The sequence below is a fragment of the Adiantum capillus-veneris genome, chromosome 18, assembly GCF_014529385.1.
Source record: "Adiantum capillus-veneris isolate H3 chromosome 18, ASM1452938v2, whole genome shotgun sequence".
NCBI classification, from domain to species: domain Eukaryota; kingdom Viridiplantae; phylum Streptophyta; class Polypodiopsida; order Polypodiales; family Pteridaceae; genus Adiantum; species Adiantum capillus-veneris.
In genome coordinates, this window is record NC_140948.1 from 80,279,708 (window position 1) to 80,294,970 (window position 15,263).

Below are 15,263 nucleotides of genomic sequence, written 5' to 3' on the forward strand. Positions count from 1 at the left end.
GGACCCAAAGGGTGGCTTTTATAGCCATTGGGGTGCTTCAAAGTTCAAACATATGGCTATTAGAGAGAAACTAGCATCTAGAAATGAGCAGGTTTTCAAATTTTAAAAAAAGTCCCCTCCCATCCCCTGCCGTCCCCTCCGTCCCCTGCCGTCCCCGAGACGTTTTGCCTGCGTTCCCACTTGGCAGCCATTTTTCCGTCCGTCCCCTACCGTCCCCACCTGTTCCCGTCCCGGAAATGGGCGTCCCCCGTCCCTAGGGTCCGTCCCCTCCGTCCCGTGTAACTATGCTACCGTCTGATTGTCCACTGCCAGCACCGTGTGGATATATGTCCTTGTTCCTCACAGTCAAAACGCTTCCCCGCTTTGAGGTACTCGGATTTCTGTTCCTCTATCAATCGGGACGTGTATCTTTCTTTTTCTTTTTTTTTCGAGAAAAAGATCCTTCTATTAGTTAATGAAAACTGCCCATAGGGCTACATCCACCTCTGCGAGAGAGGGCTACAACAAGCATGATGGGGAGACTCTCCCAATGAAAAAACAGCATATATACAATGAGGCTAAATCAAGAGATGGGAGGAGGGAAGAGCCACACAGGTGGACAGTAGTGCCATCTGAGCACCCCCTGGACTATGGTGTAGAAAGGCCCAGGGCGCCAGAGTCGAAGAAAAGCCTCGCGGCGCTCCCGCATGCGGTCGGAGCTGCCCTGTAGTCCCTCAAGCTGTCCTCTGAGAGTATGGATCAGCTCTAGCCAAAAGTCACGAACAGTCTCTGCTGGTGGCACAGGACGAGCCTCAAAGATGCGGAAACAGCGGGCCTGCCAGATGAACCAGAGAGCTAGGCCGCTGATGAGCTCCCAACACTCCTCTCTCTCACTGCACCACTCCTGTGGAGTAATCTCTGTAGCAGGCTGGAGTGTAGGTCGCCCCCCTTGTATCACTATCATCCTGCTAGTGGAAGATAGCTCAAACTGAAGTGCTGGGCCCGTGAGGGTGGACCAAGCCGCTGCCCCCCAAGTGTACTGTCGAGCCGTTGAGAGGGCAGGCATCAGCCGAAGAACACGTAGCCACACCTGCTGGGCCGAGGGACAGTCCCAAAGACAGTGACGCTGACTCTCCACCAACTGGTCACAGGCTGCACATTCGGCCGAGAGACCACTATGCACCAGCCAGCTCCCTACTGCTGTGGCTCTGTGTGCAACCAGCCACTGGAACAAGGTGACTCGCCTCGGCTGTCTGGAGTCCCACAGCCTCTGCCAAAAAGCTGCCAAGAACTCGACTGTGAGGCCCTCCTCCTGCCAATGATGTGCTGTAGCGGGGCGGGCCTCTCTCTGTGCTGCAAGTATATGACGTCCAAGCTGAACAGTGTACTGAAAGAAGGGGATTCCTGGGCGGTCGGCAGAAGAGAAGGGGTCCCTCCATAGCCTCTCACCAGGATCCCACTGTACTCGTGCCAGTGGACAACACTCCCAAGCCCATAGCCTCCAGTGTCCAGTCTCAAGAGCTGCTGGGTCAAGGTCTATGACGCAAGTCCTCCCACAGATGCCCACAACTCGGATCCTCTGGAAACAGCACTCTGCTACCTGCGGGGCCTCTACTGCAACTCGCTGTAATCGTCCCCTACCCTGAAGCTCGAAGAACAGGGTTGGGATAGTCTCTGAGCAAGCCCTGACTGAAATGAGAACCTCCAGTCGTGTGAAGGCTCCCATCCACCGGGGTGCTACTGGCTCGAGAGGCGTGAGCCACTCAGCTGGACCTGACTCTGAGATGTCCTGACACATGCTCTGCGCCCCTCTCATGCCCTGCAGCTGGACAGCCTGCACCTCCTCTGACAAACCTGTGAACTCTAGCCAGTCACCTAGAGAACGCGCTGGACCTGCCGCCATGGGAACCCAAGAAACATGAGGCCGACTCCCAACCAAGTGGCCTCTCTGAGTGCTAACCATGGGGTTCCAGACGAGGGGTTGCCGTAGGCGCTCCTCCGTGCACGTCGGCTGTCTCTGCTCTAGGCCACGCCGTAAGAGCTCCCAAGATCGAAGCAAACTCACAGCGAATCTGTCCTCCAGTCTCCTGCTCAAACCAACTCGACGCAGCTCTAAAAAGATCCATCTGGTCGAAGGTTGCCAAGGACCTCCTGACTGAGGCACCCTGGCACGAAGCCTCTGCAACAAGAATTCCTTCCAGGGCTCCTCGCCTGGAAGAAGTCCTCTGACGACAAACTTCCCAAGAAGGGCTCTGCTCTGCTGTGCAGGATCAATGATCCCAAGCCCTCCCTGAGAACAAGGAAGTGTGATGACCGACCAAGCCACCTTGGCTCGGGCAATCTGAGTATCGCGACCTGACCAAAGGAAGTTCCTGATCAGCCTCTCTACCTGGCTGATACAAGAACTCGAGAAGATCCAGCAAGAAGTGATGTACCACATAGTCGCCAACAACACCTGTATCTTTCTTTTTTTGAAACTTCCCTTTTCTTTTGTTATCATTTGTCGAATTTTGTCCGATCTGCGGCGTCAAAAGTTGATTGGTTGGATAAGTTAGGTTACCCGAATGCATAGCAAACCCTTGCTTAGCATGTCACATGAGTTATTATATGGACTTGGACTTTTGTATGGACTTTGACTCTATAGTAAGCAGTAATCTGGGATCTCTTTTGAAAGTCCACAATAAGATCGCTCGATTTGCTGCTTAAAGGTGATCTGTTTAAAAGAAGAGGCAAGTAGAAAAGCATCCCAAAATCTCTCGCAATAAATATCCAAAATATCTCCCTTGGTCATCAATGATTCCAAGCGGTAATCACATCACGTTCGTACTCGTGAGTGAGCCACGAGGAAATAAGAATTCGCTTGAACTTTAGCCACTTTGTCGGTGCTTCTTTTTGTAACAGAAGAGTGGACCACCTGGCACCATGCGTGTGCATTTCCTTTCAAATAGGATGCTGCCCTCCTAATCTTAGTGTTTTGAGTAGCGGCCTTCAAAAAAAGCTATGTCAAACTGTTGAATAAAAGCGAGGGCCTTGTGAGCATCTCGAAAACGTGAAAAGGTATCAAATTTTAGTGCTTGTCCACCCTCCTTAAATTCTTTGGTCTTCTTGCTCTTATCCTCGAGAAAGTAGTATTGATTGGCTCTATAAAAGTGCTTCCTCTTTGAATAAAACATGTGGTCATCAAAGTCCGAACTCTCAGAATAGGATGTATCCTCAGAATTATTAGAAGATTTTCGAGTTCTTCGGTGGGATTTTCTTTTTTTGGCCTTCTTGTTCTTACCGTGTGTCTGAGTCTTTCTTCGCTTCCTCCTTTTTCGGTCCTCATCACTTGAATCGGAGGAGCTATTTGAACTGTCAGAAGAGGACAAGGATGAACTGGAAACACCCTCAAAACGTACGCGCTTCTTTGGCTTTCGTGCATTTGCAAAAGAAGACTGACGACGGTGGTCTGCTGCTCAGTTGTGTCTCTTTGAATGCTTCGTGGCCCTCAATATTTGGTTGACTCGTCGTTCTATCACATCATCAAGTTCATCTTCAATGTATACCCTCGGTGTAGGTGGTTTCTTCAATGCCTACTTTAAAGGTGAGTTGATGGTTGTACACCACCAAGTATGCATTTTGTTGATCGGATGCCTCGTCAAAAATTTGCATACTGGAGATCCTTCAAATCTTGGAGCATCTGCTTAGCACAAGCATCAACCTGCTGTTGACGTTGCATCTCCATTCATTCATACTCCGTGGGCTGTGGTGGCCGGTACTCCTTCCGAATTGTCAGGATCTGTTCATTGCCCATCTGAATTTTCCGTGCTCGTACCCGACTTTGAATTGTCAGGATGTGTATCGCGACCAAAGGGATCGGATTCTCCGTAGGAGGAAAATCAATTGAGGTTTGATACCACTGTAACAGACTTGGACACCCTAAGTCGGGAATCTGGCACGACACACGAGAGAATCACTTACAAACACTTCACAAACTTTATCACAATTCAATAGAGTCGACATGGCCTGGTGTAATTCCATGCCTAGAGGTATTGGCCCCAAAGTCTGGGCCCCTTTCGGTATTTATTTTTATATTAATGCTTTAGCGAAGTTACAATTTCCGCGAGGCCTCTCTGCTCAATGCTCGTTAGCAAATTGGATGCAAGAGGCCCTCTTGGTACAAATTTAAAGGCCCATGGCCTCTCAAAAGCAGTACATGAAAAGCTTTAAACTCAATGCAAGAGGCCCTCTTGGTACAAATTTAAAGGCCCATGGCCTCTCAAAAGCAGTACATGAAAAGCTTCTAACTCAAAGCATCTTATCCCAAAAGCTGGCCCTCCAAGCCACCAGCGCGATTTGCGGGAATTCCATACGCTGCCACATCAGCAATCAGCGTAACACGCGGGGCTGTCCGTATGGCCTGCCACGTCAGCAGCCTCCACGCGAGTTGCTTCTTTTCAATTGTCTAGTGTTCCTTGGGCCCCGTCGGAAGGTAGCCACAAGTTGGAACAACATGCGCTAGGTGGCCATGCCACATCATCACTTTGTGACATCCCTAGTGGGCAGCCCTAGAGGTGATCAAGAGGGCAGGGGGGAGCATGTGCAATGGTTTTAGCAGCCCCCAACGTTTTTCTTCTGCAGCCCTTGCGGCTTTCTTCACCAGCAGTATGGCAGCACCACTGGCAGTTGTCATGGGCAGGAGGGAGTTCCTCCTTGCATTTTTCTTCTCAAGGCATCTATACCGAGACGATGTGATCGTCCAGATGCCGAGTACCACATCTGAGGTGAAGGTAGTGGAGAGGAGATGTTCCATGCTCTCTAGCTGGCAGGCTGGCAGCCATGCCTTGAGACACATCTCTCTCCCTTCAGATCAGTTCTCTTGCTAGGAGATCCATCAGAGCCTTTGCTTTCATAGGAGGCTAGGGTAAGCCACAAACAACCTTTCTACTTTCACAAACCAAGAGATTCTGCCAATCCCTTTGGAAGTCGATTCGATATGTTATTGCAACTTTTCAAGAGGTTGTGCCAATCCCTAATTATCACATCTAGCCACTTTGGCTGTGTATGCTTGTGGCTTCAATTTGTGAGGGTTTTAACTATAATCTCATGCTTTATTTGTCGCTATGCAGTTAAAGATTTTGTAGCTGTTAAAGTGCTTTGAATCTCCTCCCTCATCCTTTGTTGTTTGCTGTGCAGCAAAAAGTACCTCATTGAAAATATTGTGGAGGGAAAGGTTGTGTCTAGAAGGAAAGGTTTTACTTCTACCGCATGGTAAGATTTACTTTGTATTCTGACACATTTATCTCTTTGGTTCAAAAATAGATTTAGACAATTAAACGGTCTTGGAATTAGACACTCAATCTTGAAGGTTGTGCTGATTTAGATAGGCCATTTTTAGCTTTGATTAGTGTAAGCAGTACACATAATCATTAACTTTTCTTTGGGGTGGGAGGCATGACACAAAACTACTCAATGAAAGTTGCTTATATCACGCGCGTCATGTAATGGCCCTCACCCTTCTCTAATGTATACATAAAGTACATATTTTTATCCTATGATACATGTTTTGAAAAGTGACTGCCCCATGCACAAAAAATTCACGTCTATTTTCTCGCATGTTTCTGAGGGGGCTTTGTTGAATACTTTGTCATTCTTCCTTCAGTTCCCCACCTGTGCCCCTTATTATTGAGGTTTTGAAACTATGTTAGTCTTGTTAGGCTTTGTTTCTGGAATCTAATAAGTTGGGTGTAGTGTAAATGCTTTGGATGCTGACAAGGAGACGCCTGAGCTACAGGGAATCCTGGCTGGTTTGAAGGTTAGAAAATATTTTGAAATGAAGCTTTACTCTGTGATTTGATCCACTTTTTCCCTCTTATCTATGTGGGTGACTTTCCAATCTTCTGCAGGTAATTATTATAGGTGAACCTAAGTGCGCAAAGAGTGAGGGACAATCTAGAGAAGAAACCTGTTTCCCTTCTTGTAAGGTCGCATGTAGACGGGCCATTGAACAACACCTGGCTGAAGTCACAAAGGAAACAGGCTATGTACTTGATTCGAAGGACAAGGCTAAGGTGATAGAATCTTGTGGCAATCAGTGCGCAAATGAGTGTAAGTTGCGGTTGAAGAATGACTATCTGATTTCAGTGTGATTGGCTGTCCTCAGCATGTATAGAGAACGGGTTTTTTTCATTGGTGTGAGCGCACTGACGCTTTTAGATGTATTGGTTTCTGCTACACCATAAAGTGTGTTTTCTATAGGCGGGTCTTCATGTTTGTGTTTAACACCATACTTAGGTATGTCACCTACTAAAATGGCAACTGTCCATACCTAATCACTGTCTCTCTATTGGTTCTCTTGGAAAAATTATTAATTGGAGACATTCCTGTAGACCAAGGTCTAGAGTGAAATGAAAGATTTATCTTCCATGTTCTGGAGGAGGTGCAGGAGGAAGGGAATTTAATGCTTCTGCTGCTGCTTCTGGCTCTAGTCTACCTGGGCACCTCACCCCGTCGTCCTCTGCCGCTTTGGATGATCCGCTATCGCTTCTGCACGTCGTCCTCTATGAGATCCCCCAAGCTCCTGCACGAGGATGCTGTTGACCAGCGAGTTGGGGGCTGAAGTGGAGGAAACCCTCCAAATCGTACTTTCTTTAGTTTTTGTTGATTTTTCCATTCTAAACAAACTAGGGCACCCTGTATTGTTGTCATACATACTTTCAACAGATTCTTATATACGTCTTTATAGATTGACATGCAAGCCTCTTCCTGTGAATCACTGATGAATTCTCTACACGAAGAAAATAAGCACTCATTAAGCTGCCCAAAACAAGAACACTGCATGAAGAAACCTCCGTTTTTATAGATATTGTGAAAGACATGGTAACTATGATTGCTGAAGTCTGCTTATTGTTGTTGATGACACGTAAAAGTTTACAAGTATTGGTCTGCATTTTTGTTGATAATGTCCAGTACTTGGGTATCTGTTGCTGCAGGTTTGAAGCCGGGCAAGACAACGTCGTTCATTTATCCATTTCGACCAAGCAGATAGTCTTTTCGTGGATGAGGTTCTTCGAAGGTGCCACATGATTATGCTATGATCTCTTCCAGCAGCCATCCATAGGTGTATTATTTGGCTTCTATGCTCGACTTACAGTTTTACCATCATACTTCATGGAAACTTTTGTGTGTATTCAGTGAAGTCAAAGTAGCACATCAGATGTCTGCTCAAGAAGCGTATTGGCTCTGCTGTATAGGTGTGGATGCTTAACCTCTCTTTTGGCTCTTTTCTCCCTTTTATGGGTGATTTAGAGCTCTTTCATTGTAATAAGTCGATAATTCATAAGCTAGTATTCAGCTTATTCATGGAAATGTAAAATCTCCTTTGTCATCTCAACTTTTTCCTCTGGTCAGAGTGCTTGCATTTGTTCCTGGTGTAAAGTGGTTACCCTCTTCTGAACGTCCCTTACCTTGCAAGGCAATTCAGATGTTCAAGGAGTATATCAAGTACTGAAGATTGTATCCAATTCTTTGGGGTTTCTTCGGTTGTTAAACAGGAAATGTAAAATGCAAATGTCAAGTGGTCCAGTTTATATCAATGGACTCATCGGAAACTTGGAAAGTGGAAAGTTGAGATCATGTGAAAAGGGATAAAGGGCACTTGAGGTTCTTGATCGTCATGACGTGATGTCATGATGATGGATTTGGGATGTAAAATGTCTTTCAAAAATATGCATTCATAAAGAGTCTATAAATAGCCGACTTTTCACATCCTCTCTGTTTTGTTCTTTCATTACCTTTAGTTTCTCTGTTTTATTCACATTGTTTCTAATGCTTTAGGGTATAGTTCTTCTATTTATAGGTGAGCTATTATTAGACATATATTCACTTGGTTACAAAGGTAAACATGCTAGACTTAAAATCTGTTCGGTTTCAAGGGTTATCGGTTCAACTAGTCAAGTATCAGTATCTTATTTTGATGGTAAAGAATGCAATTGTGTGGACTGTTGCATATTTAGACTAGGTATCTTACTCTAATGGCAAGGCAAGCAATAGTTTGGTACAAACAACTTGTATTTATTCACCTTTTTGTTCTTAGATGCAACATTGCCAATGGCTTAGTATATGAAACCCAAGTGCATGGTGTGCAGTTTGGACTTGATTGAGAACCTTGAGCTCCCTTTTAACCTTAGATAAGCTCCTTGCATCTTGAGAGGTGAAAAAGGTTTTCAGATGTTTCCTTTTGGAGGAAAATTCCTGCAACTTTCTTTTGTTGGTATAACCCCAAGAATGGAGCGAAGCCTAATCCTCTGAACAGACAGAGTAAGGAAATAGTTGGCTATAAGAAGGGCACCATTCCAAAAGAATGGCATGCAATCCTTCAAAGAGAGATTGGAGCAAAATAGAGAAGGAAGTAAGCACTTAACCAAGTAATGATGTAACAATATCGACAAAGTAGCTTCAAATTGTTGCATTTATTCATTTATAGGCTCCATGTTCTGATTATAGTTATATGGAGTATGAGTAACTTGTCTAGGAGATTGAAACATGCATGAAAGGGTACATATGTGGACTTCATTACGATTTGAAATTTTGTTGTTGATCCTTGATGTCCTAGTCGTAATTAAGCGATGCCTTGTCATTGCAATGGAGAATACCTTGTGACTAGTATGTAAGGCTATCAGTAGGGACTTCTTTTTTCACCTTTTTGATAGCTAACATGCCCTTTGCTATTTGAAGCTTTTCCTTTGCAATCCTTTACCTTGTCATCCGTCAATCTTGTGCTTGTAGCTAGAACAAGGCCATTTGAACTGCAAAATTGATCGCCTTTTTAATTTTTATATGTGGCAAACTATGCTTGCATCAACTAGTTTTTTAGGATTGTGCCCACACCCCACACCCGCATGTTGCAAGGGTTGAACCATTGTAGACCCGCTTAGAGCTCCTTGCAACCTACCGCTAAGCCAACACCCCTTGACCTTTTGTGTGCATATTTAAATTGCCAAGAGATTTGAAGCTTAGTTTGTATTCCAAACTTCAATTTTGAAACTATTTGTTTCGCTTTACATCAAGTTTGTTCATCTAGAATAAAAAGTTTTGACCCTAAATTGTCAGTGAACGGTCCTTAGAATGCTTGTTTGATATGGATACTACCTTATGGGTTTCATATGAGAGTTTAAAAGCTACCAAACATGCAAAATGTGCTTGCTCATTGCATGGTGTCTCTCTATAAGTTGTTGAGGACTAACCATTCTTGTTAGCTTCCCAATATGCTTTTATCCATAACATCAACACAATCTTCTCATAAGGATCTCTATAGCAACGACTATGGTGACCTTCATATAGAATGTTTAGATCCCTTTTGAGTGATGTCTTTTGCATGGGACATGTTCTCGCTTTAAGCGATGGCTTCTTCTCTCTGGACCTTCTTCTACTATAGTGATCCATATCAACATTCCAGTCCTTGTCTACCTTAGTTTCTATCATTGTGTCCGCGTCCTTCTTCTTTGCTAACTTATACATTAATTTATGACTTTGTTTATTGCCTTCACTTTTTTCATTATGCGTCCCACTCTTCTGGGATCCATGGGATCGATTCCTTCATTTAGCCCAGTCAACTCCGCCTTCTCTTGGAGTGAGGGGAATGGTGAGAATCCCTTCATTCATTGGTTGTCCCTAACCTTAGAGCCACATCTGTATCATTACCAAGTTTCTGTTTAGTTTCAAAGTCGTGCTCTGATTCCTCATGAATTAGATTGACACGGTTTAGATCATCCATGAATCTGATAGCTAGTCGTTGACAACCTATACCACTTTTGGGTGGCATATTTGATGTTTGAGAACACCAACTAGGGGATAGGTCATGTGTCTAGAGAAACTTTAGCTCAAACCATCTTGATCTCCAAAATGGAATGAGCTGAACACATTTAGATAGCTATTCGAGGTTCGTAGTTAGAGTTAGTTCAGATCAGACCAGAGATCGGAGATTCATATCAAACTTAGGCACAAGTGAAAGACAAAACTGGTATTGAAAATAGAGAGACACTAGAATTGTATTAAGTAGAAAGTGTGTACAACTGGAGTCAGTGAGGAATGAGTTTCTAGCTTAGTGAGAGTTACAAAGTACAATAGCGAGTGGCTCAAGCTACAAAGTATTAAGCTTAGGGTTAGGGACGCAAAGATTGGATCTAGACTATAGGCTATCGGATATCGGATACCCAAAATGAAGTAATGGGTCCCATTTATAGTCTTGTCGACTAGTGTCTGACTGACTATGCACTGTATTCATTATTGTGGTAACTATCCTTGATTTATTGCTTTTGTAAGCCTCTAATCCAGCTAGCCACCAGCCGCCTACTAGGGGTGTTTCCCGCCGTCTACATATCTCGTCCCATTTGTTGAATTTTGCCAAAATTTCTTGAAGACCTCTGGTTTTAGCTAGTGTCCCTCTTGCTGACTTTCTTTTTATCTGGTCCCTTCTTTTTAGAGGTTTTTTGTGGTTCCTTAGAAGACTGAAACATTGGAACCAACATTATCCATGGCTTCTTGCTCCAGCTGGTCTTTACTGACCGTCTTCATCTTGACTTTGTATGGTGTCAATGAACTCCAAGTTTTGGTATGAGGGTCATACAATGTGCATTTGCCCCTGGTAAGCTTGGTCGTGCTAGCTTATGGCAATACTATGCAGTATGCATCCACCCCTGAGGTAATGATAGATTGCACTTGATGGGGGCTTCGAACACGATTTCAACCATCTCTCAGAATTGAGGTTCAGAGACTGCTTTGTTAGCTAGGTCCTTCTCAGGTATCTTTGATGTCTCTATTGTCAGTTGAAGGATCTCTTTGTGATTTCAATCAACCTTCTAAGTTGTACTTTCCATTGCCCCATCCGAAGTTGAAAATTTTGTAGATCAGCAATCAGCTCATTAACTTGCGTCTTCTTCAACACTTCTTGCATCACTTGGTTCCAAGCCAACCACTTTGTACTAGCTTCCTCATACCACACCTTGAGTCCATCCATGATCAATATGTAGCATTATTGATATGTTGGCTCAGTGTGTGCAGGATACATTGCTGGGAAGAAGCGAGGAAGCTTCGCTTAAGGAATCGCGGACAAATTTCAAAAAGTTCATAATCACCTAGTTCTCCAAATGCATCATCTTCCTTGTGATCCAAACCAGATGAAATAACTTTTCGAATTGGTCTCTTGCTCTCTGAATGTCATCCGAGTCCTTGGTCCTCGCTTGACGTTGCATTATTTTACCAATAATGCTCTGACTCGTTGGTCCAGAGCACCTCTAGTATATTCTTCATGCATTGATAGGTTGGTTTTGTGCCTAAGAGCATTTCCACTTGTAAACCTAGTGACTTGAGGTCGCTAGTGGCTACATCTTCTATGGTTGGGTTTATTGATTTGTCATTAGTGGTTAGACACCACTGTAGAACCCTCTCTAGTAGTTGGATATAGCTCGAATGTGGGGGTAATTTGCAAACTGTCTAATTGTGGTAACTGATGGATTTTTGTTGGATAGAAGGAGCTCAAGGTGGCTTGAAATAGAAGATGCCATGGTTACACAGTGAAGGAAATAGAGAGAGAAAAGTACACACACTCCTTTGTAAAGTGGACTCAATACACCAAAAGCATATAATACCTTTAGCTTAGAATATAGAATGTGTATATGTATAGCATAGACTTTAGGCTTTATTTATACACAAAGAGGAGTGGATATCTGACTGGCACTCCTTCTCTATTTAGCTTACACATAGCCATACTAAAGGCCTTACAGCCCATAAGCCAAATGTCCAAATATTACCCTATACATGTGTAGAGGTGATTCCTATAGTCGCTGAAGAAGGACAAGCCTATTAGGATGCCAATTGTAGAAGTGGAGGTTCTCACATGCCAATTGTCGTTGTTAGGTCAAAGGCCACAAACCCAACAAATCTCCCCTTGGACTTTGGACTAGACAAGTACAACTGCAAAGAACTCAACTGTCACGTAGACAAGACCACACAGGTTATGATTCTTTGAGCTCTGGTGCCACGAAGGCCAAAGACATCTCCCCTTGAACACAAGTCTCTCTGGACCAGCTGTCCAACACAGATTAAATTGTCCTCTAGATGACTTTAGTGGGGCTCACCCATATTTTTCCTACAAGTTGCCACTTTCACTTCCAAGTCGCGAGACTCCCGACTTCACTTCCTCCCCTTCTACAGTGCTGTTGTCTGGATGATGATGTTGCTGCTACATATGGAAGAGGGATGGACCATATTTCCATAGTGTATATGCTGTCTGGATCTCCAACAATCCTTTGATTGTCCAGGTTGGTAGCACTTCTTCTCGACACGTTTATTTGATGCAAATCCAAATACAAAAAAGGGAAATAAAAAACTACCTGCATGATTTGGTGATCCTCCCCTTCAGATGGTATTTTCTTTTCTCTCAAATTTTCTCTCACCCTGCTTGTACACGAGGAGCTTAGAATTAGGCAACTCATTTTCGGTTTGATTGGGTGGTGCTAACACGCGATGCTGGTCGCTAAAGGAGTGGCCCCTTTGATATTGAAATAGCAAGCTTCCCACCAACTTTGGGATTTCAACGAAAAAGAAGGCTTCAAAAATTGGTGAGGTTCACATGGCCCCTATGGAGATTGGACTCAGCTGTGTGTGGGTGTGTGAACACACTTTTGTACACAAGCTTTAAAAACAAAATCAGTTTTGTATGGAAACACTTTGGTGCTGTAAGAAAGCTACTGAAAACCACTGCAGGCGCGTGTGTGCGCGCGTGCGCGGGCTATGGCAGGGATGTGAGCAAGGCCACAACTCCAGCACACGATGATGTTGACGGGCTAGGTTGCAATGCTTGAAGGCGAGAAGTCTCAGCTCATGAGGGGAGAACCAATGGTGTTATGAAGTAGCCTCTTGGCCGCTCTTAGGTGCTAGCAGGCTGAACAAAGGTGGCAGCTGGTATAGTGAGCACTTCGATGGTTTGCTGAGGCCGGCGATTAGCGACTCGATCATGAGCAAGCCACAATCCCGTGCTTTGCAGAGCTACGAGCAAAGATAGTTACGACATCAGCTTGAGCCCAGGGTAGCATGGGTTGTTGATGGAGACTCGCGAGCTCAATCACAAAGAAATGAGGGGTTGTAGGAGCTGACAGGTGCAACTAGGTTCTATCTCCTTGGAAGAGAAAGTACAAAGTGAACTCACATGGTTTTTTGAGTCTTGATAGAGAGTTGTAATGTTGTACACATAGAGATAGAACCTAGTTGCACCTGCCCCAATTTTCAAACGAAAGAATCTATGCATAAATCCTTTCTAGCATGTAAGCATGTATATTATGTATATGTGCATATATTTGAACTTCAATGAGAAGACATAATCATTCATCAGCATGTACAAACTCCCATGGACCTTGCATTTGTATTGGGGCAAACACACAAGATACACTTTAGTGAACCTATGGAAAAACAAAGTGGTCTAGAGAGTTGTGCATCGAAGGAGTCATCTCTTATGTATGAGCTGCAAAATCACTTCTCTCCACCCTTTAAAGCCTTTTTTGAATCCCTTCTTGTTATAGATGTATGCTTTGTGGTTCATATCGTGACAGATGTTCAAATTCAAAGCTAGGACTTTTGAAAACTTATGCATGTTTTTTGTTGTGTATCGTATGAGTGATGGCTAAATTTTTTTGTGTCATTAGCTCTCAGCTCCTACAACCCCTCATCTCTTTGTGATTGAGCTCGCGAGTCTCCATCAACAACCCATGCTACCCTGTGCTCAAGCTGATGTCGTAACTATCTTTGCTCGTAGCTCTGCAAAGCACGGGATTGTGGCTTGCTCATGATCGAGTCGCTAATCGCCGGCCTCAGCAAACCATCGAAGTGCTCACTATACCAGCTGCCACCTTTGTTCTGCCTGCTAGCACCTAAGAGCGGCCAAGAGGCTACTTCATAACACCATTGGTTCTCCCCTCATGAGCTGAGACTTCTCGCCTTCAAGCATTGCAACCTAGCCCGTCAACATCATCGTGTGCTGGAGTTGTGGCCTTGCTCACATCCCTGCCATAGCCCGCGCGCGCGCACACACGCGCTTGCAGTGGTTTTCAGTAGATTTCTTACAGCACCAGAGAAAAATTGGGGCAGGTGCAACTAGGTTCTATCTCAACATTGCAACCACGCATGCAGCTAACTCCAATCTCTTTTGTGATTCTTTGGAAATACGGGGATTTCTTTTTGTGAGATTTTCTTTTCATGATTTTGTAATTTTGGCAATGTTTTCAAGCCTCTTGTCTACATCCAATGCAAATTTGATGTGTGCCTCACTGTCATGGTTTATGGTTTATGCCAACAATTTGATTCCAATGAGAATAATGCAATTTTGATGCTTCCTTTTGATGCTATTGTAAGTCACAATCTGAGAAATGAAATTAATACTTTTTTAAACTTTCTTTTGTGGGAAACATAAATTTTATGATATTTTCTTTGTGAGATTTTCATTTTATATGGATCTTATTTTGAACTTTTAAAGCACGTTACTTTGTTAAAATGTGGTATGCAGACTATCATATTAACCTTGCATATCCAATGATAGAAAAATAGAATTGATTGTGTACTATCATTAATACAATCAACTTAGATAGAGGGCATGTTTTGAAATGGGGGAAAAAAATCATTTTAGAGCAGCAAATGACTAAGCAAGGTAAGTTGAATACAATGAAAAAGGTGTTTGTGGGGAATGCCTAAGTGTAGGGAAACAAGCAAAGCTAAAATCTTATTAATTCCATGTTTACCACTCATAAAAATCGATGGCAACAACCAGAAAGAGAAGTGCCTTGCTTAATGCATGGCATTATGACCTCGTTCAAATGCCTTGCTTAATGCATGACATTATGACCTCGTTCAAATAGACTTTGTGTCTTTATTTTTGCAATACCCTAATGAGATTGAATTTTTTTTTAGGCCTAATGGTACATATAGATATTTCCCTTGGGTGAACCTTTGAAAGCTTTAAAAGAAAACCTCCACAATGCACCACTTTAACGAACTATCTCAATTGTAATGCACTCATGTTTCAATAATGTCTCCCAATGTTAAGCAAAAACTGAGTGCATGAAAATGTTCCTTGCAACATTAGATTACTGTGAGAAAACAAGTTGCACTCAATGTTTGAGGATATGCTAGTTAAGAAAAAAATTGAGTCGTTTATGTAGATTGTAAGCTGACCACCTCGATGAATTTGAATTCCCACGAGGGACATACTCAAGAGAGGTGAACAATTCACGATGTGAGGTAATATGCTTTGTAGC

At 43.6% G+C, this 15,263-nt stretch overlaps 1 protein-coding gene across 2 annotated transcripts in view; it reads left to right on the forward strand.

The window, feature by feature from the left end:
- The window catches only part of LOC147435932 (uncharacterized), a 38,435-nt gene extending 30,882 nt beyond the window's left edge, over positions 1–7,553 (forward strand). Inside the window, exons 2-7 of one of the 2 annotated variants that reach the window (XM_086488834.1) lie at positions 5,155–5,229; positions 5,710–5,773; positions 5,865–6,066; positions 6,951–6,975; positions 7,158–7,211; positions 7,369–7,553. In XM_086488834.1, coding sequence (XP_086344960.1) covers positions 5,155–5,229; positions 5,710–5,773; positions 5,865–6,066; positions 6,951–6,975; positions 7,158–7,211; positions 7,369–7,468 — 520 coding nt within the window. In that variant the 3' untranslated portion in view covers positions 7,469–7,553. The other variant, XR_015185133.1, reaches the window with a different exon arrangement.
- The last annotated feature ends 7,710 nt before the right edge of the window (positions 7,554–15,263 follow it).